The sequence below is a fragment of the Lissotriton helveticus genome, chromosome 7 (assembly GCF_964261635.1).
Source record: "Lissotriton helveticus chromosome 7, aLisHel1.1, whole genome shotgun sequence".
Lineage (NCBI taxonomy): Eukaryota > Metazoa > Chordata > Amphibia > Caudata > Salamandridae > Lissotriton > Lissotriton helveticus.
The window spans coordinates 387,975,006-387,999,170 of NC_136068.1; the positions used below are offsets into that span (position 1 = coordinate 387,975,006).

General features: G+C 44.0%; 1 protein-coding gene across 2 annotated transcripts in view; it reads right to left on the reverse strand.

Annotated features, from left to right (window-relative positions):
- Window positions 1–24,165, reverse strand: part of NFS1 (NFS1 cysteine desulfurase) — a 658,188-nt gene that overhangs the window by 249,588 nt on the left and 384,435 nt on the right. For both annotated transcript variants that reach the window (XM_078652222.1, XM_078652223.1), the window contains exon 6: window positions 10,257–10,350. In XM_078652222.1, coding sequence (XP_078508348.1) covers window positions 10,257–10,350 — 94 coding nt within the window. The remainder of the gene's footprint in view (window positions 1–10,256; window positions 10,351–24,165) is intronic.

The window sequence follows — 24,165 nt, forward strand, 5'->3', positions numbered from 1 at the left end:
CAAGTTTGCGCTATATAAAACTGAAAAATAAATTGTTACGTGGAGACATGACTGGACAGTTGCATTATGACAGACAAAAGATGGATGATTGTGTGAAGCATCTACAGTCAGAAAAATCAACAGGTGAATACGTTATTGATCAAAGGAGAGAACCAGAAAGCAGGATTGGAAAAACCCTGCCAAGCTCATTACAGAGTTAAAAAGAAGGGGCAGAGGGCCTAGGTCAGATAGCTACATGCAATATGCCCAGAAGCTAGACAGATGGCCAATAATCATGACCTCTGATTTGTCATCAAGTTTGCGATTATTCAGTTTCCTCAACCTTGCTACCTGAAAAAAGTTAGTCACCCAACCTGAGGACAATCTGGGTTACGTCGTCCTAGGTCATCACAGCAAGCCCAAATGAAGTGATAAGATGAGCAAACGAATCATCATATATTTTAAACAAGCTAGAATTAATACAGGGTCCATGGGAAGGGAAGTTGAGAGGAAGAAGGAGTGGTTGATACTGGCCCCATAGAAAAGACTTGAATCAAGGCTTTGAGCCGTCTCTCGAATTCCAGTCAGCCAATACCTGTTCCAGTAAGAATAATCTTAATGGAACTTGAGAGAACGATTGGTGTTGCTGTGTTAATGTCTAGGCTCTAGTACAATGCCTTTAACCACATCGATGCTATGCATTTTCCCCTCCTGTGCTGGGATTTACTCATTCCCATGTTTCATGACGAGCTGGGCTCGTCATGAGCGTGCGAGGAGGCTACCTCATGACGAGCCCAGCTCGTCATGAGCGTGGAAGGGGTTAAAGAGCAGGATGTCTCCTGCCCATACCCTACAAAAATAGGGAAAGGCCGCTCTTGCTGTGTCCCCATCAATTTAGCTGCCCATTTCCCATTAAAAGTCTGATTTAGCAAGTTAAACTGACTTTATGGATTAAAAGATGAAGGCACAGAGTCAAGCAGGGCAATGTAGGAAAAAGGCTGGTGCTGGCAATGGGTCCTGTGAACTGCATCAAATGCACTTTGAATATCAGTGTTTAACAAGGCTGCACTCTGTTGTACAATCTCCTCTGCACTTTTGTGTTCCAAATCTGGAAGGTGATGTACAATATCTTTAAACTCTTTCCAGTGACAAGAGTCATATTTAATGAGCAGGGCTTGCAAATTGGTTAGATTGCCAACTCATGGGCATATATTCTTAGCAATCCATTTACTCTGAGCTATAGGTGATTACTTTCTATCAGAAAGCAGACCATCAGTAGTCTGGATTTAGGGGATATTAGTATGCCCAACCATGAGGTAAGGTTCTTCATGCCATCAAATAAAAATTGAGTCTTGCTAAACAGCCGACAATTTATATATACAAATATTAGGATTTTCGATGCAGAACTGCACTTTCGCTGGGGGTGTTGATTAACTTTACAGTTAAAACAAAACAGCGAGACCAAGGGCTCTGAAGCAATTCATGGAACAACTTAGACCTTCCACATGCAGTCAACCCTCCGAATAAGTGGCGTTTTCTTACTAGGGATAGTGATGTTATTTCAGGTGGGATTGATGCCAGATTTAAACATTTGTAAATACTGCTTTGATCTTTCACATCAGGTGTCATTTTTTATTAGCAAATCTTCTCTGCCCATCTGTATCACCATACCATGATGGTAGGCTGCTCTTTGTACAACTGCATTGTATGCCGAGGTTCCATCAGGATATGATATGATTGTGTTGTGGAATATTGAATCCTCACTAGTGAGAAGAGGTTTGCGGGAGGAGGGGATGGGTGGTTGCCTTGAGCTGTGCTCGCTGGGCAGCACTGCGCAATTACTACTTTTCAACCTTTCCAGGACTGGAGTTAGACTACTAAATAAGCCTCATGTGGAAAGGTCCACTCATCCTCCTTTTGTCTACAGCCACACCTAACCTTTGAATTCTTTGCTTTGCAATCAACCTGGATTCGTTTCCATTCACATAAAGAGCCAATTTAAAAATAGCTTTACTGTCAGCTCAGATTGCGACAAAGTCTTGAGTAACCAGTGATCCAAAAAAAGTTAATTAACACTTGCAGAGTATGCTAGAATGCCCGTCACAACTTTTGTTTAAAAAAAAAAATCTTTATTAACAGTGTTTGTCATTACATTACAATGCGTTGAGTTTTGTATATTCTGTACATACATCACATAATATCAGACAACAGCAGTTTGGTATCACTTCGATAAATCCAACCAATACATCAATCAGAGTTTTTCTTTTGCACCCTTTTCCTCACCTATGTCAGTGTTCAGCATCTTCTGTGAGATGCATATTTATTGAAGTAGTTCATTCACTTTCCTCAGACATCGACTCCTCTCTTGGGGTTACACAGATATTGCCCAGATACCTATTCCATCCTCCCCACACCCAGGACCATTTTTTCAGGCATTTTCTATGTAGGTATACCGATATCTCAGCCATCATTACACCGTCCATGTCTTGGGACCATCGTCCAAGGGTCGGGGTCAGTCTGGATCCCCAGAGCTGCGCTATATTTTGTTTTGCTATTGCTGTCCTTAACGTCACCCAATCTCTAGCTGCATGGTTAAGTTCCGTGGGTTCCCATATATTAAGTAAACATCTCCTAGGTTCCGGTTGTATTGTTACTCCCGTCACCTTTGGCATCGTACCCATGATTGCCGCCCAATACGTCACAATTTTGGTTCACTCCCAAATTGTATGCCAGTATTTTCCCAGTTCGCCACATTGTCGTAGGCATTTTGTGTAGCAGTGGTCTTGTGTAATAAATGCAGGGAAACGCATTCGGTTGAATTAATTTCCCCCTGGACGGGATTGGCACTCCTTTAGGGGCTGTTATTGCTTCCTCCCAGTCCTCCTCGTCTAATTCACCTATGTCTTCCTCCCATCATGCTTTAAGTGTCGTTGTGGGGTCTGGCTGGTTATTAATTATTTTCCTATATGTTTGTGAGATGGCTTTTTTCGTCATATGATCTGTGAGTAGCCTGTCTGAAAGGTCAGAAGTACAATTGAATCCGTAGGATTTCAGCATTCCAGTCATTCCTAGCGCCAAGACGCTCTTGGGCATACGTGCGCTCTATAAGTCTGTAAATCAAATAAAATAAAATCCAGGGGCGACGATTCTGGTACCTGTGAGCCTGGCAGGATCAGGGCCTTTAGCGCATGTGTAATCTGCATGTATCTAAACATTTCCGTCTTTGCCAGTCCGGAAATGGACACATCGACCATGATGCATGAGGTAATTCAGCTGTGACGTGTCAGCAGGGTGCTCCAAATCCCTTTGACTGTTTAAGCTGGCTCCCGTGGGCTGACTAGCTCTGTGAGCACCTGCGCGCTGAGAGTGGCACTAACCCTGAGGAAACTGCGGCAGCACGTCCAGCGACCTATGAACATTTTCCCTACTGATGAAAGAGGAATCTAGAAACGCGTGTCTGGGGATACACTTGAAAAGAATACTGTTACTGGCACTGGCCAACAAACTGTGAGAACTGTGTGTGAAGCGAGCAACATTGAACCACATCGACCATGATGCATGAGGTAATTCAGCTGTGACGTGTCAGCAGGGTGCTCCAAATCCCTTTGACCTTCTGCAAAGCACTTCATAGGTGGGGCTACAAACTTTTAGCTCACACTGGCTTCACTACTCGCTCACGGGGAGTAGGCATCCTAGTGAAGAATTCCTTCCCTCTGGCCGTTCAATCATCTTGGTCTTATGACAGAGGTAGATACATAGGGGTCACAGGCTTCTGGGAGGGTTACACGCTCACAATACTGTCAGTTTACATACCACCAGGCGTACAAAATACCACTTTCAAAGATTTAGGCTCTCTTCTACTCTCTCTTCCAGAAGGTCATTTGGTGGTTGGGGGGGGAGGGGGGGGGGGGGGAGACTTAAATTCAGTTGTCTCGGGTACGCTGGATAAATACCCACTGCGAATACTTGGGTCTTCCCACAAGTGGCTGCCTGATTTTCTAGATACATTGGGGCTTGTTGACGGATGGAGAACATACCGACCAGGAAATATCCAATATACCTTCCACTCCGGAGCCCATCATAGCCTTTCCCGCATTAACTATGTCCTGACTCCAGCTCACAGGCGGCATATATCCGAGAAGTTAAACACCTAGCCAGAGCTATCTCAGACCATTCTCCAAAAGATGGTACTTGGCCAGGGACAGGTGGGATGCATCGTCCCCATTAACCCATGGCATCTCCGAAACCTAAGGACTGTCAATAGCCATCGACTCATACTTCCATGACAATGACAGGACAGTAGATTATTCTCAAATCCTTTGGGGAAGTATTCAAATCCGTGATTCGGGGTCAAGCGCTATCACTCATATCTGGCGCCAAAAAAAAGGACAAAAAGAGATTGTTGACCTGGAGGTGGAACTTGGCAGGTTAGAAACCGACTTAGAAGACGAGGTCAAACCGGCAAAACATCACACACTGCATCTCAAACAAGATTAATATAAAGCTCTAGTGACAGACAGGGCCAAGTGCTTTGGGAGGGAAAAACTGGGAAGAAAATACGAACTGGGAGACAAGGCAGGGAAACTGATCGCTGGCTTGACAGGAAGGAGCTGGCAGAACGACTGGTGCCCGAACTCATAGGTGCCGATGCAAAATCCATTACCGACCCTCAAGCTATCGCGAATCAATTTGCCACCCACTACCAGAAGGTGTATCCCTCCAGCTCATCCCACACAGAGGAAGAAGCGCAGGACCTGCTGCGAGAAATTAGACTTCCAACCATGTCCACCGATGACCGCCCCTTCCTAGACATTGCCTTGACTAAGGATTAAATTGCACAGGCCATTAGAGCTTTGCGCTCCGGGAAAGCCCTGGGCCCAAATGGTCTGACCATCGAGCTCTACAAACTTAAGCCAGACAAATTAGCTCTGTATCTAAAAAAACATGTTCGATGAAAGTAAAGAGTTGGGAATACTACAGCAAGACCAGAGGATAGCTATATTAGTCACTATCCATAAAGAGGGTCGACCCAAAACAGATTGCGCCTCATACAGACCAATCTTCCCGCTAAATCATGAACCTAAAATCCTGGCCAGACTCCTGGCAAACCGCCTGATAAAGGTGGTTTGAGGACTAGTCCATCCTGATCAGTCAGGTTTTATGCCGCACCGCAACACCGCGTTGAACCTTAGCAGACTACATGGTGTTCTGGGCAGAGTAGCCACTATCCGCGAAGATGCCCTTGTGATGTCACTAGACGCCACCATGGCATTTGACACCATTGAGTGGCCTTACCTGTTTGCTGTACTCGCAAAACTAGGTTTTGGCCCCGAATAAATTCGTTGGGTGCGGGTCCTATATTCGGAATCCCACACACAGGTCGTGGTCGACAACAAAAAATTAGCCCCATTCGTACTAAGCTGGGGTACTTGGCAAGTGTGCCCCCTCTTTCCCCTCCTCTTTGCACTTGCCATTGAACCATTGGAGGCATGGGTTCGTCAAGACCCAATGATTAGAGCCCTGGGTGGGAGGACCGTAACTCCCTTTATGCCGATGACATCCTTCTATATCTTGGCTCTCAAAAGAAATCGCTAATGTGTGTCTTCGATATCATAGCAATATTTGGTAGATATTCCGGATTCTTCATCAACTGGAAAAAATCCCTCATTCATGTCCTAGTGGGAGATCCTCCTGTTATGTTAGGCTATTGCCCGATTCCAGTTAATACCGTGGGCTTTAAATATTTGGGTATTTATATTACATTGGATCCCAAACTTCGCTATACCCAAACCTTCTCCTGCCTCTGGAAAGGCTTAAGCGCGACACAGCCACTTGGAAAACCCTCCCACTATCACTGTTAGGCAAAGCGGCCATTTTCAAGATGATGTCATTGCCCCGCTTCCTTTACGTCTTACAGACGCCATGGATCCAGTCCCAGTGGGATATTTTAGGGAGGTCGAGAGCCAGCAGAGAGACCTGCTGTGGGACGGGACGCCTCGTATCGCTTTGACTAAACTCACACTTAACTGGTATGATGGGGGGGGGATCAGCCTCCCAGATATTAAGAAATATTATTGGGCGGAACACCTCAAAGCAATTGATCAGGGCACCTTTTGTCAATTTCGTGATCCTGTCTATGCCATGGACAGATGGGAATTCCCATGTGGGAATTTAAATCGGGCAATATATTGCAAGCCTAAACGATACCCCCTTACAGGTCCAACCAACCACTATGTCCACATTTGGCACACAGTGAACAAAAATCTGGGCTGGGAGCAGAGACTTACACTGGCAACCCCCCTATGGGACTCTGAGCAATTAGGCAGCTTATGGCAATCAATGGGATTTGACGAGTGGGATCTTATCGGAAACTCAACGATAAACGATATGTGGGACAAGGGCGAAGTGAAGTCCTTTACCTCTCTGCAGCAGCAGTGTGAGCTGGCTAACTCGGAACGTTTCAGATATATGCAAATTTGTCATGCACTTAAATCCCAATTCCTCGCCGGCTCCTCCCCTCCGGCACAATGCACGTTAGAAGACAGATTGCTGGACGGACACTTACCCGACAAGGCCATATTATTAACCTACATAAAACTAATAAATAATATGACTGACTCACTCGGACCACTACGTGAGAAATGGGAGCGAGATGGCCTTGAATTAGAGGATGAGGATAGGCAGGAGGCAGTGTCCTCGCCTAGAGCTGTGGCCACTTCAGCAAAGCTTAGACTAGTCAACCTTAAAATCCTGCACAGAGTCTACATCACAGGGCCTACTCTAGTCCGGATGGGTAGATCCGACTCAGGTGATTGTTGGAGAGGGTGTGGACGAGAAAGGTCATTTCTCCACATGCTATGGGAATGTGAGTATATCCAAACTTACTACCGCAAGATCCACGAAATACTGAGTGCGCTCTCAGTTGTCCTTTACCCTGAAGCAAGATGATGCCTCTTAAATATTTGGGAGCCCACCGACCTAAATGTTTGTCATACGCAATGGGCCACACTTGGACTTATGGTGGCAAAAAGGAATATAGCACAAAAGTGGGGGGTGCCGCAGGCACCTGAAGTAAACACATGAAAAGAGGATCTAGACTGGTGCATGTACAGAGAAAAGAGTCTTCACGGCTCGTGGCTGCCCCAAAAAATGGTCCAGGATGTGGGACCCCTGGAACGCCTACAGAGGTCATATCTGTACCCCCCCCCCCGATTGCATTTGACCCTGACGACCCCCCAACCCCGTAATCTGTACTCATTGCGCACCTACACTATCTGTTACTCATCCCTACCATTGTTGAATGTAATGTCCTTGCTTCCTCAGTAATGTCTTTTAAAACTTGATGACTGTTCAATAAAAAGAATTATAAAAAAAAAAAATAAAGACAGGGAAATAGCATTCCGAAATTCACTTCTGGTTCAACAGTGGTAGAGCGCAAACTTAATTAAATGTTTCCATGCCTGGCAATGATTCATCGTCAGACTGGCTCCCTTCTTGTTTCACACTTTGATTTCCCTTTTGGGTGAGGTCCTTATTCAGAGTAATTTGCTAGCCTTATTTTTTGTAGTGTTCATCCATCCCCATTTTAGGAAATTTTTCACCGTACGAATACTAACTTCATGCACATTTACAATTCTGTATTTACCATACTTGCCTAGAGATCTTTGCACTGCCTGAGAAATATTCATCTACCCAGCCTCATAAACAGTCGCCAGCCCACTCCAAAAGCCCAAGAACTATAGCAAGCCACCCCAGTATTTTCTCTCGCTCTACCACCTTTTTCCTCATTTCTTGTGAGGTATTCAAACCTTCAATATCCTGATAGGAACTTGGAGACGGCTGAGATTCTCCGTGGGTCTATGTCTTCAGTTGACGATTGACACTAGTCCAGAATTGCAGAAATCCATCACATTGTGAACCCCCACAACCGGACCGGAGGAGCAGAGCGGCAAACAGAATTGTGCAGCTATTGCTAATCCTTTGTGATTTACTGCTACACCGCAGGATGGCTGGTAGAGAAAGATGATGAAGTCATTGCCTTGCAGGTGTCTCTCTGTGGCACTGGATGGCTAATGGTCATTACTCCTTCCTCTAGAAGACTGCATCTGAAAGGACTGCAGGTTTTGTTATTTCCGCTCTTGCAGTTGTGTTTTCCGATTGCTAAAATATTTAAACAGCACACAAGATCTCTCCCTTCTCCAGATCGCCAGACTTCAAGGTCTCTACTCCAGTCTTCATATTTTGCACGAGGCCTGAAAAGAGACCCTGCCATGAAAGAGCAACACTAGTATTTTCTGTTTTGCATGAGGGGGTCAATGTTGCATGTTTGAGCCATCAGGAATTTCCCTCAAATATTTCAATAGTAGTGACTCAAAAGAAGAGAAAATGACAACTTTCACAATGCCCACTGAGGTTCGACAATCTTTTCGGCCTAAAGCATCCCATCTTCTGCTTTCTTTCTCTGGCAGATTCGGTTAAGTCAAGCTAGCAGAATTAAACTCTTTACTGCTGCCACAAACCCAGAAGCTGCAGTAAACATCGCTCTCAGGAACTTGGGATCAGAATCAGCAGATGTGAATTTCTTTTTCTGGCATCTTTTAAAAGTCGGTATAGAAAATGATTGTGAGGAATAGCGGTCTGTAAGTTTCCTCTTTGATCTATTTGAGAGCTCCAAAAAAAACACACGATTATCAGTAGGTGAGATTATAGACTGAACTGATTCAAGAAAATCTAAATGTAATTGTTGCCTTTCTTTTGCTTGTTTTCCATTTATTTAGTTGACAAACATGAAAGTTTCTTAATATTGTGCTCCAGGATCTCACACGCATGGCGACAGTCTATCTTTTATGACTAAGGTTGAAGGTTTTTTCGGATTGAGAAAGACAATCCTGCTGGACTGTGACAAGATTTGGTAGAAATGTTGGGGCCTTGAAGCTCAACTTTTTCTATTTCAAGGGTTTTGTTTGTGTGAAGAAGGCTCGGTTTTCCTTAAGAATGAATGTCTACCCTCAGAAGTTTTATATGTTTTTCGATGTGCTCCTTAGATGGCATCCGACTAGAAGTCCTATATGGGTACAACCTCGTAAGGATGGAGAGGTTCACCACAAAGACTAAATTAGGGATTTATCGAGCAATTCCACTTGAGTACCCTATCCCTGTTTTAGGAGTCCTTTGAAACTCAAGTCTCAAGATCATCCTCATCATCATTGAAGCCTTGTACCTCTTACTACAAAAGCAACTTCAGCATATTTTTAGACGGTTCTCCATTTTTAAGACATGGCATTCCAAACCCAAAACTTCTGTCTCTGGGTCCAAAATATATGAGGCTAAAACTTGCTCAAAACGTCACACTTTTCTGCCTGAAGATACCGTGGTAGACTGAGATGGTTAACTTGAGAGGGTTCCTCATACACACAAACAGTGGAAAAATCAGGCTGTTGGAGCCTCAGGGGAGGTATCACTCCAACTAATTGGCTAAAGCTTGGGTGACGTAATGAGGTGCCGAGGTTGCATATGGAAAGTGTTAATCTAATGTTTGTCAACACAGTAAAAGAATTACTGTTCAGCCTAATATACTGAGGGTCCCACATTACAAAAGATAATACTCAAGCATGTGAATCTATGAAAGAACAAAGCAGCAGAAATACGCGTTCTTGTGCCCCTTTTATTACTCAACCAAGCTAGGTTCTTTTTTCACACAGGAAGAAACAGATTACAGTTTAAAAACTAAAATTATTGATAACCAGTTACCTGGCAAAGGTACATTCTCTTTACTGAAGTTCTTCTTTAAAACCTTGTACAGGTTTGTCTGAAATCTACAATTCAAAGGTTTGGAGGTAACCTGCAGTGGGTAGCCTAGCTTTACAGGTAACACATATAGTAGCCTAGTGTGCAGAGTTAAGTGGGGAGTGAAAAGTATTCACTGTAGCGGTCAGGCCAAATTCTTTGATTAAGGGTGGAAGGAGGTGAGCAGTGCTAGTGTATTTTCATTATGAGTCCTGTGGTGGAATTTTATTCTTGGTTTGTAAATGCTAATTTATTGAAAGTTTTGCAGATCAGCCTAGAAAGAGGTATTGATTAATATATTCTAAACCATCCCATGACAACAGTGATTATGAACCGTCACTTCAAACACTTTAAATACACAAGTAAGAGGTGTTTTAGATCACAAATAAAAGCAAGTTAACAAGGAAAAGCTGGGAAAAAATTCAAGACAAGTTATGTGTTAAATTTGTTTAAGAATAGGTATGTATGACAAACAATCACATTTGACTTACCGATTTCCTTTATTGGTTGTTTAACCCCAATCTCATTGTTGACTGCCATAACCGATACGAGGCTGGTGTCTGGTCTTATAGACTTCTCCAATTCCTTATTCAATCACATAATATATAAACAAAAACACACTGGTTTGTTTACTGGCACAGGAGCAATTGAACAGCATATGTTCTTGCAAGCATCAACACATTATTGTTTGTACTGTTATCAAAAACAACGTATAATAACAATGAGAAGCTTTAAAATCAAATCCTAACCCTGTCACCTCTTCCTATTTCCTCCTTCCTAGTCTTTTCCCAAAACCGTTCCTCCAAGATCTTCAATCCTATTCCATCTAGGGCCATATTACAATGGATCAAGCCTGTTACAAATTCTACTATGATGACTGTAACGAACATGAATGAGACAATAAAGTATCAGATTTGAAATAATACAGCGATCATGTGGCTAATGTGTCACCCCACCATGTGCACATGGAGAAAATATGTTATCAGCAAACCATTGATGTCGACCTTCACATGCTCTCCTGTTATAAACTACGGTGGTGTGCCATCTGATACAATCATAGCCATTGAGGAACAATGCACAGAGCAAACTTACACTTTGCCCTATCAGTGGCCTGTGGTAACTTATCGCTAGAATGTCTAACATCACTGAAACCACATGTAGAACAAGCACTGGCATAGCCAATAGGTCCTGCCTTTGGGACCTTAAAAGTGTTTAGCCAGAGCAATTGCCTTTGCCAATTTCTTAAAGCTATGGTGTAGTGCATTGCGGCTGCTGTGCAGCATGTTGAAAAGTTTTAATAAATAAGTGTTATAAACATTTGTTACGTTATAAATATATAACCAAGAACACAATCTATACAATTGAACGACCCTATCAAAAAAGTCTTCTGTCTTTTTTCTCCTGGTCATGCTGGCAACTTCTTCTTACCTGTTGTAATGCTAGTTTGTTATTGTTTATTTTTGTTATGGAGGTGGGTGGGGGGGGGGGACATAAACAATGGGATGGTGGAATTGGCAAACTGTACCTGAATTATCACACGACCAGCGGACATATTTTAGGGGAGAATCAACATATACCAGATACCAAGGGCAGATTGCGGTGGTGCTGAGGTGGTGGTGTGTTGATGTGGAGGTGATGCTGAGGTGGTTGTGTGCTGATGCAGAGGTGATGCTGAATGATACTTAGGTGGTGCTGAGTTATGCTGTGGTGCGGAGTCATGCTGAGGTGGTGGTGCTGCTGACATGGTGCTCAGGTGGTACTGAGTAATGATGAGTTGGTGCAGAAGTGCTGCTGCGTTAGTGCTGAATTGCTGCTGAGGTGGGATTGCGCTAGTGGTGGTGCGCTGGTGCTAAGATGGTGTAAGCTGGTGCTCTGGTGGTATGGATGTGCTCTGGAAAGGGGAGCTTTGTAGCAAAATAGGAAGATCAGAGAGAAATAGCAGCTGAGGTCGGGCGCGAAAGAAAAGCTGGAGCTGTGAGGGGAAAGAAGAGCTAGGCTGAAGAAGAATGAGGGCAGATATAGAGAGAGTAGAGTGTACCTGGAGTTAAACCAGGGAAAGAAGAGCTATTGTGGAGAACAGAGGATACCGGTAACTGAATTGGGTAGGATAAGAAATGCGGGTCTAAAGAAGGGAGCTCAGCCGAAGGAAACAGCGCTATTCAGAGGGGGAAGGAGAGCTAGGTGGTGAAATAGAGCGGTGTTCCCACTGCCTGACTCATCTGCGATTCATTGCTGATATTCATAGCACCTTGTGATACCCCTGGATCACCTTAATTTTAGCCTTGACAGGTTGGCGGCCATGGACATGCTCGGGGCAGTGTGCACCTGTGCACAGTGCCCTTACTCACAGTATAAAATGGGCACTGTGCACGGACAATGGTCCTGCCCATTAAGACCAACATTACTAAATATATATGTTTCGCTTTTTACACACGTCAAAACTGTAGTGCCTAAAACAGATATTCCCCGAAATGCTGTAGTGATGCATGTCCTCTCCCTCGTGCATTGTTATGGCCCACCCGGATCAGAATCCTCGAGAAGAGTCGGCTGTGCACCCCATGCAGGGTGGGCAGAGGCTGGCGCGCTGGTGTACTTGGCGCCGATCGTCCTGCATGAATGACCCTTTGCAGTGTCCATTGTTACGGATGTTCCCTGGAAGCCAAGCAGAGGACAATTACGTCAGGGATTTCCCAGTATTGTTACTCATCTGGAGATTACATTTGCTTCTGAACAGAACTGCAGAGACAGCTTTTGTATGAGAGAAATCCAGAAAGGAAAATATGCCCTCCTCAGAACATCGCCCCGCCTTCCCTTACTCCAAGCCTCCCGTCAGAACCGTGTCTCGCATTCATGGGCTGTGCTGAACGTAAGCAGCTTAGCCAGCCTTGAAGAGACCAAGAGAAACCCCTAGAGAGGCAGCACACAACAGAAAATGTCTAATGAACGAGGGCTACTGTGTGCCGTGTGTGCCCGCTTTGGCATCGAGAGGTCAACAGCAACGAACACATCTTGTACGGTTCAGCCGAGCACACTGACAGCCACCCAGTATGAATGTTATCTCATATATTCCATGCCAAACCGGACCTTGCTGTCTCTTAGAGGAATGATAAGACCACCATGCTTAGTCCGAACATTGGGTGGTTATTGGGTGGAAAATAAAAGGGCGAATGTGAAATAAGCAAATAGTAAGAGGAAAAGTCGGTTTTGTGATCATTCGGGTACCGATAAAGGAAAGGCTAGTGAAATACATCAAGGCAAGTAAAATACATTAACACATGTAAAATAAATGTGCGGTAACCTTTTTCATCTTCCTATAAGGAAGATAAAAGGGAAGATGAACAAGCCCAGGAGTGGTGCGCGCGTGCGTGCTGTAAAGAATGCAGCTGCCATCGAAACCTGATCCAGAACAGATGGCACCCTGCGAGCTCCCGAGATCCCTAGGCCATGGGAGTGCAAGTTTTGAGGAGAGGCGGGACAAGCACCCGTCTTTGACCATTTGCGTGCTTTCAATTATTGAAAGCCACACGCAAAGGCCATTGGGATGTGTGGAAGGAGGCACACCCACACAAAGAAGGCTCTTGTAAGTCTGAAGTGATTCCAAGAGCCCTTCTAGAGCAGCGCATGTGTGCTGCGATCTTGGCGAGACCTAAAAAATTGAATGGCAGCAGCAGTGGGTCGGAAGCAAGTAAGGTACTTGTCTCCAATTGAACTTTAAGGGAAGAAATCTTTCCAAATAGTATACAAGGTGGGAGGGAGTTGGGTTACTTTTCACTGGATTTTGCCTTCTAATGGAATATCCATCTGTTCCTCAAACCCCACTTTGTGCCCACTTAGTGTCAGTTAGTGAACTGAGATGGACCAACTGGAGTCCTTTTTAACAAGTTCTGAGAAAGCTCCTCATGCTCTTTGTCAACATTTCTCGTCTTATCCTCTAAGAGCTCAGCTATTCAGGTTTTATCTTGAAGGAGGTAATCTCCAGGTTTTTTGTACACTTTATTTTATTTAAGATTTGACAGGCAACCGTAGAAGAAGCCTGGGATCTACAAGACTGACATTCAAATGGCAACAAGACAGACTAGTGTTCACTGTATCTAATATTAATGAATAGAGTACCAGTTAGTTTGAAAATGAAAACGAATCTGCTATTGTGGGCCTCATTGTGAGTAGCTAATGTCGAAATGGATGGAAAGGAAAATGTTACTTTGAATAATCAGTTTGCAGCTTGTAGCGTTGTAGACTTGCATGCTGTGCACACTCCTACCATCTGGAGGTGATTTCAGGATAGTACAACCTGCTTTTCTTCGAAGTAGTGGCTTAAGTTTTATGGTAATCTGTGCTACATCCACAAAAAGAACACACCAGTATGGGGGTTGGGGGGCTGAGGAAGCAGGTGAGGTGGCCCACACCATCGATAATGGCGAGGTGAGAGAATGTATAGATAGGTAACATATTAGTATTTTGAGTACTAGAATGCTACTATTACAGAGATCAAAAGGGGTAGGAAACCTTAAATGTGTTACTGACAACTGTCTCTTATGACTCAATCGGGGGAGGAGGCTTGAAAGCAGGTGAATCTGCAGCACTATAAGTGGTTGTATCGTTGGTTACAGGTAATAACTTCTTCCGCTTGCAGCAGAGCACATGCCATGTATACATTGTAAAACAGTACCAAACCTACAAAGCAGTGGCCTGTGAGTGGAGGAGGGAAAAGCCTGAAGCAACGTTTTAAGCACTGTTGGGCCTTTAAGTACTGTTTGACCTATCTTTGCTTCTTAGGGGGCCTGTTTATTCACACAATAGTGTTTGGAAAAGGCATGGATTGGAAAAAATATATATCAATAGGCCAATTTATATGAGACCAGTCCTTATAAATTTGCTTGAATGGCTCTTCAACAGATAGAGCATGAAGTTCACTAAACAGAAGCAAGAACGTTATAGCAAAGAACACAATTTTCCAGGAGAGTAACTGAAGAATGCAAGAATGAAACAGTTCAAATGGCACTCCCAATAATCCAGTATGACTACAAAAGATTCCTCCATGGCTGCTGGCTTTACCCTGGGAGGAAACACCCTGTAAACCCTCCATAAAAGCCTCGGCTTTGATAAGATGCAGCAGTTGTAGCTAAATGAACCTGTATATAAATGTGAATGCCAATTCATCCTTTTCCAAGACCAAAAGGTAGCACATAAGGTGTCCTACCATGACAGTTAAAGAACAGACCTGTTGAGCATTGCAGTAGTTCATAAAACCTACTTAACCTATTTAGCTGCATAACGTGCTCTAGAGATAAGCTTTCTAGCTTCTTTTAACATTTGCATATATTCAGTGGTAAAAAAATAGATTGGGGGATTTTGGATTAGGATGAAGCAGTTGGCCTTGATACAGACTGAGCAAAGCTGAATGAAAAGGAAGTTGTTGACGTGCATGTACAGACATCTCCAAGAAAAGGTAGTACCATAGTTGATTTGCCCAAGTGGGAGAAATTATAATGAGCGTCATTGGTACTTGATTCATTTTCTAGACCACATAAAGTATCATTGGAAGCGTCAGGAAAGCGTATGCGAAGAAAAACATACTTAACTGCTGTTACGATCTTTCTGGCATATACTCGGTCTACCTGCAGATTCCTCACCTGTAGTATAACGCCAGACGTAAGCCTGAATTCGGAAACTTACAATCTCTCAGGTCACTAACCGGGGCACTGGCTTCAAATCAACTCTGGAAGTGGTGTTTGATAAGGGCACTAAAGCCACATAGTGCCCTCTCTGGTGCAACGCCAGTTTCCATCCATTTTCTCCAAGCCTTCAAATCAAAAGGACAGAATGACAGCAATAGATGTGTGCAGTGCCAAAATATATAAATATTTGGAATCTTATTAACTTTCCCTATTACTATCCATCAAAATGGAAGGTGGGTCGGTCGGTCGGTGAGGAATCTGCAGATAGACAAAGAGTATCCACCAGAAAGATAGTTACCACACGTAAGTAACTTTTCCTTTTGATGGCTAATTCTACCTACAGATTCCAAACTTGTGGAATAGGTTCAATAGCCATACCCACCTAGGAGCAGTGTCGATGAATAGTTTACTAGGAAATCCTGCAAGACAGAAATGGCAAGATGGTCATCTTTTCCCCCTCTGAATCCAGGCAGTAAAGCTTGGCAAATGTGAGCAATGATGCCGATGTGGCGGCCTTACATCTCTGCAACTGGAACACCTCATGCAAGTGCAGAAGTGACAGCTTTATCCCAGGCTGAAAAGGCCCATACACCTTTTGGTGGTTCTTTCTTGGTCCTAGCATTGCAGGTTTTCTTGCAGATGATAATCCATCTTGAAAGAGTTCTTTTCTGTACCGCTTGGTGTTTCTTGGCACGACAGTACCCTAGGAAGCGCTGGTCATCCTGTCGAACATTTTTGGTACGGTCTAGACGGCAGCCTAGGTTCTAATCTATGCAATCTTTCCTACTCCTTCATGGGATCGGGTGGGTGATGGACTGACTCAGGAGAAATGAGTCACCACCTTCGGGCATGAAAACAACCCTGGTTCACAACACTGATGTGTCAGGGTAAAAGAAAATAAAGGGTGGAAAGGAACTAAGAGCCTGTAACTCGCTCATCCGTCTGGCCTAGGGAAGTAGCTTTGACATCGAAAGGTTCAAGGAGTAGCAAAACTAAGCACTCAATTCGCACATTTTCTCTTAGTATCTGCTGAGGCTTCATAAATTGAGCAGGCACTCTTGGTTGGCTTCCCTGACATTTTGTAAAACAACAAAAGAGTGTCGCGAGAGAAGTGTGTAAGCACTAGACACAGAGAAGAAATCTCCCTGAAGAAGTCACAGTGGAAATCAGCGTTTTTTTTTTAGGAAGCCCTAACTCACCACCCTGCGTGGTGACATGCTTCATCATCGGGCCCACCAGGAGAAGTCGAATGCCTCCTTGGTGTGCTACAACGCCAGATTACTGCGGAGCAGGTTCTTTGTGGCAAAACTGTCAAAAAGAAATGTGAATTAAAAATGTCAGAAACTGTACCATACAGAATTTTTTTTATTCAATGGTCAGTTTGACATAAGTAAAATATGTGTGGGAAACTTACCAGTTAATGACTCGGTTGTTTCCACTTAAAGTAGGGTCAACATGTTTCTGCCCGTCTATGTGTCATTTACTGGGCTTTCATCAGGACCGTCAGGTGGTGTACCTCGGCGGTATGGGCGCGCTAAGGCCCACCCTTACCAAAGGACGTGAAAGTTAAAAACAAGTGTGTAAAATAAAGTGCAAAAACCAAACAAAAGTGATGGGAAACCTTCAATTTGAGGTCCCTGTACTGTTTGTAATGCACAAGATCCACACCCCATGGGTCTCGGGCGGGGGGGGAAAGCGACAATGGCACACCGCCCGCAACGCCTGCCACTCGTTTTGCACCTAACGTCTCCTGCTACCGGACCCCGCTGATTTCCACTGTGACTTCTTCAGGGAGATTTCTTCTCTGTGTCTAGTGCTTACACACTTCTCTCACGACACTCTTTTGTTGTTTTACAAGATTTAACAGGGGGACCAAGAGTGTCCTTTTCCCTCTCTCTCAATTTGTTATTACTCGCTTCCCTGACAGGCAGGGTTTGCAAACCTGGTTTTGGTCTTACCAAAGAAATGTTGTTGTTGAAACTGGGGCAAAATTATGGAACAGGCTGGAGACTGTGGAAGAAGAAACATTGGCAGATTAAGCATTCCTATCATAGAAAGCAGTGTTAGTCACTTCCAGGTTAGGATACACGGTAGGAGCTCATTTCTTACTTCCATATCTATATAAGTAGAGAGGCCCTGGAAGCAGGTGCCTGGAACCTTTAGCATGCTGTAGTGGCGTCCTGTTTTTTTATGCAGTGTGACACTGGATTCTCGTCCTACACCTTTATTGATTTCATCATTCTCACCCTTTTTGACTTTAAACCTCCTCTTATGTGGCGTACATGGTCTAAAAATGGCTAATTCTTTTGTTCTATCTAGAACCGCTTTCTGCTGCCTGGTTCCTTCAAGGTCCCTGGGCATTTCCTGGTGCTTGCTGGCCTCATAAATTGTTGCAGACTGAAAAAAAATCAGAAACTAATGGGTCTGTCTATCAACGTATATTATTGCATGTTGCCTTTATTAGAGCATAATATTGTGTTTTACTTACCCGTGTCAGATCCCAGGTGAAACAAATGACAAAAGTCATGCACATCTGGTTCCATATCTACAGAGCAATAGGTTTGTCTCTTTGTGCCCATTTTCTGCCAAACTAGATGTCTTCCGTTTGTTTGTTACCAGTATGCCTGAAACAAACATGACAATCCAGACCGGTTCCCTATACTGAATCCCAACAGTTTTCCAAGCTCAAAAATCTTTTCCCCTGAATATAGTTATGGGTTAGGAAGGTAATCTGCTGCAGACAATGACATAGGTAATCAATAAAATTAGACACGACAGAGGTCGCTAGACAAGAAAGCTTTTTTTTTACTTAACACCATGAATCAGCCCCTTTACAATGTATCTAATCTTCCATGACTTTTAATACTAGCACAGAGTGCTTCTGCAGTTCTGGTGGTGATGATAGTACAGGTAAATTACTACGTCTGACTTGGCACTCCTAGAAAAATTGTCTCCTGACCTTCACATCTTTCAGTCTTCTTTGCCAAACGTAGATTGCATTTTCTACTCGAAACTCAGTGTTTTCTAATGATCAAGCTTAGATTGCCTAATCTTATTCTACCTGAATAAAGAGGCATTAACCTGCGCTACATAATTAATAAATGGGAATAATTATGTACTAAAGCAATACGAAAAATGTATAAGACAATTAACAGGAATATTTTGTAAAAAAGCAGATCACCCAGTCAGCCCATGCTGGTTTCCTTTTGCAATGCAGACGTTTCATGGACATGATCCAATATGAAAGTCAGTTTATAAATTGAAAGCTGAAGCAGGGTGTACCGATGGAGCGGCTGCTACAGCTTTTTCCACTGTTTATAGGAAGATTTTAAAGTACACTTTCTCTTTCGGTGAATAGATCTACTATCATGGATGCCCGGATTGTTTTACTTCCCAAATTAACTCATAGCAGAAGAATCGAAAGACAGAATGAAGGTGGTGTGTATGTGACTCTCCACTGATACTAAAGAAACTACAGGCACAAGACCAGTCGAGAAGAGCCTATACCATTAGGCAATTTTTGCCAGCTGTTTACACAGGAAGACAACGACCAACACAGAAAAGAAGGCTTATGATTGTGGGAAAACAGGATGTATTGTACAGAAATGTGCCATGCAAACTAAGATGCAGGTCCTTGTCCTGAAAACTCAACATGTGCTTGAACGACTCAAGTGTTTGAACAAATCAAGACTCGTTTTTTGCCAATAACATTTTCAACATCAGAGGGATTTTGTGTGCTCCTACTTCTAGCTGTCTGTGGGAAATTCAGATGCTTCATGGATTATTCTTTGCAGGTAACTGCTAAAATTCCAACTCGAGAAAAGAAGGTCAAAGAAGCAATTCAAGGTACCAAAGGAAGAACTCAACATTCTGGTGATTTCTGTCACAAGGCTATGTCCATACTAATGACCTCTTATTTAGCACTCTCTAACCTTTGAATTCATTGATGCACCATTTACTCCATTAGTGTTGGGCACTTCATTGACGGCAATACGCAAACCATTTCCTTTTCCTCATCATTTTGTGTTCAGAATTCCTTTCCTTGCAGAGACATTGCCCAATTACACTCGTCTGACATTACAACATGAAACTGGTGAGATCACCAAGATTCCTTTAATTCACAAAGCATTTAAAGTTGTCTTCGGCAAGACCCAGAATAACAAGCTGCTTCCTCATTGTGCATATGACTGTCAAATTGACCTTATTGCACCAGCTAACACGCCTCGTAGTCAAATCTATCCATTGGTCATACATGAGGATAAGGTCTTAAGAAACTATCTAGAAGAAAATCTAGGATAGGTTTAATAGGCACTATACTTCAACCAACGGAGCGTCTACATTTTTTATCCCCAAACTGGACAGTAACTTTCAACCTTGTGTGGATTATATGCAACTGAACAATATTACCATATGTAACAGATTACGTTGCCCCCGATTTCTCTTTAGATAAACCAAATCATTGCATCAAGAGTCTTTACATAGTTTAATCTACAAGGAGCCTACAACTTTTTATGGATTAAACAAAGTGATGATTGGAAGACAGCATTTAACACACCAAATAAGGGCATTTCAAGTAGTTGGTCATGCCATCCTGTTTCTGCAATGCCACTGCAGCATTTCATTACCACATTTTAAGGGACTTTCTTAGTTCTTCATGTGGTGACATATCAGGATATCACCACAACCTTTTTTATTACAGTGGAAGATCACGCACCTTAGGGAATTGTTATCGAGACTGAATAAGCATTTGTTATATGCAAAGATGTAGAAGTTAGAGTTTGAAAGATCTTACAGTAGCCTTCTGGGATTCATGCTATCATACAAAGGAATACAAAAGGAGCTGGTTAAAGTACAAGCTGTACTTGAGTGGCTTCCTCCTAGAAATGTAAGACATCTTGAAATTTACAGTATTGCCAATTTTATAGACAAATTGTATTTTTTTTTAATTGTGGTCCTATAATATAGTCTGCTAAAGCAGGAAAAAAGTTAACTAGAGGCCTGCCTTGTATCATAATGTGTTCACAAGCTCCGATGCCTGGCATCCTACCTATCAGTGTAGAAACAGAAACCTCTTCTTATACTATCAGAGATATCTATTCACGAAGTAACCCCGAGACAAAAGTACTTCATACTTTTGCTTTCTTTATCTTTATGCTTTTTTCTTGAGGATTAAACTACACAATCTATGTATGACGGATAACATTTGGCCATTAAAGAGGATTAAACCCAGTGAAGGCATTATTTAGAAGGAGCCAAACAAGAGGTGATAATGTTGAAAGACTACAACAAATTTTGATTTTAAAAAAAAGCTATGAAATGCAGTAATTTTATAGATCTAGATGGACACTATTTCCACCATGAAATATCTTATTAACCTGGGAAAGGACATGGAAAGGTTCTGCAAAATGGGCCGCAAGAGGTCCTACAAGAACCATACCTGCTCCTTGTGGTGGCTGGCTAGGATGGGATTCGATCTCCAAGCATTCTGTGAAGCGCAGGAGGCGGGTACAGTCCTCCTGCTGCCGTAAAGGCGCCTCTCCTTTCCCACAGGGCGGGACACTTGTGTGCATGCCCGGGCCGAACCCAGGCAAAGCCCGAGCCAAGGGTAGGCCCGTCAGAGCCCAGAAGAGGCCAGGTATCCCACTTGGTTCTGGTTTCTGGACTATTTCAACTGAAAGAGGTTCACCAACTCTAAGAATTAAGTGCCAAGATGGGTAGAAGGAAATTGGGAGGGGGGGCTGAACAAAGTTCAAACACCTTCCACGCTCACCTCATTGGATGGAATGCTACAGAGTGGTATGACAGCAATTACCAATGAGATTAATTAGACAAAGAGAAGGCTGTCCCTTATTGCTGCTGTGGTTTGCATTCCTAATAGCGCCACAGTCTCCTCCTGCACTATTGTTTCCTTGCCAAATACTCAAGAGCAATTATCTTTAGACATAGCGGCTCCCGGACCAAGCGCTATATCAATGCCATTGAGAGAAAATTCTCCCGATAATCCACCCTGTTGCAGACAGGCTAAGCGACTGAAGCGAATAACTAAATCTAAGGTCAATAAAAAAAGGTACTTAAAGTTCCTTACCTTTAAATACCCCAGGTGCTGCCTCAGTTTCAATAGAGGTCGACCCTCCCCTGCTACTCTAGGAACTAGCCGGGAAAAAGGAAGGCCAGAACATGAAGGGTAATTGGTTATTATCGGGGCGGTCCTGGCTAAAATTACATCGCTTTTACCGACTAAATTAATTAATTTTATTTATATTGCACAGTTACTTAAAACCATTTGCAATATGACTCACATACAAATTTAAAAGAAGGTTATAGCAGCAATTAAAAAAAAAATATATTTGTATAAAAGCTAATTGCTGAAGTCTGAGTGGTTAACAAACCAGGTTGCCTCTTGTATTGCCTGGCCCCTTACTCTTCCATAAGCTTAAGTTGCAGCTCGGCCATGTATCTCCCAAATCTGGCCAAGTCTGACGGTAGGGTGCTGGTTCTACCAACCAACCGACTGAACTACTACCAATAATCGGCAAACTGAATGTCTTAAATAATACTATACTGGATATTAAGTCATCAAGGGCAACCTGGAGCAAGCATGCTCACTTTGTGATAAGACGAATAATGGAATGGCAGGTACCAAAGCTCCGTTAGGTACACTTGAGAATTAGTCTCAGGGGATCCCTCCACCTTATCCCGAGCCAATATCACAATTGTCTTGCTTGGAGCTTCTGGGTGAAAGTCTTGCTGCCCTAATTTGCTGCCATTCCTGGGACAGGGCTGCGAACCTTGCCTGCTGCCTTGCACGTCGGTGCTCACGCCGCCAACGGTGCTGTTGCTTTGCTCCGCCTCCCGCCGCCGCACACCCACGACAGCCGTGTGCGGCCGCAGTGAGTTGAGCGGACTTGTGGGGACTACGACTTCCAGCAGCCCTAGCGGCCGGAAGTCGCTCTCGGGACCACCGCGCCAGGAGGCGCATAAAAATCAGCGCCACCCCCGGCGGAGCGGGGAGTCTTCTGGTGAAAGTCTTGCTGCCCTAATTTGCTGCCATTCCTGGGACAGGGCTGCGACCCTTGCCTGCTGCCTTGCACGTCGGTGCTCACGCCGCCAACGGTGCTGTTGCTTTGCTCCGCCTCCCGCCGCCGCACACCCACGACACCCGGGTGCGGCCGCAGTGAGGAGAGCGGACTTGTGGGGACTACGACTTCCAGCAGCCCTAGCGGCTGGAAGTCGCTCTCAGGACCACCGCGCCAGGAGGCGCAAAAAATCAGCGCCAGCCCCGCTACGCGGCAGCGTGCGGCCAGCGCCGGGCTAAGCCCGGGAAAAGGGCGGACCCTCTGTGGCCCTCCGTGGTCAAGAGTGGTCGGGCGGGCCACCCCTCTAAGACGTCGCCAAGGTGAGCACCGATATTGATCATGGGGAAACGAAAAATCAGCACCATCACACAAGCCCCTGAAGGTTCTACTGTTCTCCCGCCCACCTTTGAGAGTATGTTGGAAAATGCTTTCCATTTAGTAAGCACAGAAAATGCTAATACTGAGAGGAGAATGTCAATGGGCCTCATGAGTTCACAGCCCCAGCAAGATTGCTCTACCAATGCTGTGCCGCTTTCTCCCATGGTCATAATTACTAATCCCTCTCCGTTGGCCATTCCACCGGTAGCTCAACTCGGGGGCAGCTGTCCAACTATCATCATTGACTCACAGCAGGATTCTGACGCTCCAGCTGCTAACCCTTCTTTGACCCCGAGTAATAAGACTGTCGGAGAGAAAAGGAAAAGAGGCCCTGCGAAACGAACAGTAAATAAAAGGAAACAACCCCCACGTAACAAGAGCCAACCCACACCCCAGAGTATGTGGACTAGAGGGAAACAATCATCTGGGGGTGGTACCGACAACAATGAGTCTGTGCAATTAGCTGAAGGGGACATAGCTATAACCCCCCCTAAAGAAGGACTTAACTCCACCTGTACACAAACAGAGTCTATAAATGAAAGTGTCACTCAAAAAAAGTTACATGGGAATTTTATTGAGACTATAGTGGACACAATTTTTAAACAAATGGAAAGTCAAATGATCAAACAGTTTAGTACAATTTTTAAAAGATTAGACAGACTGGAAAACCTGGTAAAAAAGGAAGATGCAAAAAGGAAAGGGGTAATCAGTCTTGATCTACTGAGGGGAGAATGGCTATTGAAGGATATGGAGACTGCTAGTAAGGGTATTCTGGGAGGAGGGCCTATTACTACTAGTAGTACTCCTGTATCTAATACTGTACCCAGGGTTGTCTATGTAGGTAAAAGTAAATATGTAACAGTATTGCAGCATAATCCTGTAGCTGCTGCTGCAGTTGGACCATCGTGCCCCGCTAGTGTGGTTGCTGGCACCTCAAAAGGAGGACCTAGTTCAGACCATAGGAAGACGGGGAATACAAATACCAGGGGTTCAGATAAGGGACAAGTCGCTGATGCTAGGCCCATAAAACACCCTGGGCCAGCACTGCACTTGCCCCCTGATGCCTGCCCATATGTTTTGATCTTAGCAGGGGTTCCTTCGCTTAAGGAGGGACAAGGGGAGTCCTGGGTCCAGTTGAATAACAAGTGTATCGACTGGTTGGTTAAACATAAAGGGGTAGGGACAAATATTTCGAGTGAAATTCTGTCATGCGTCGTGTGAGCTGGGTTGGTCCCCGATTTAAGAACATTGATGGAGACTGCATTGTA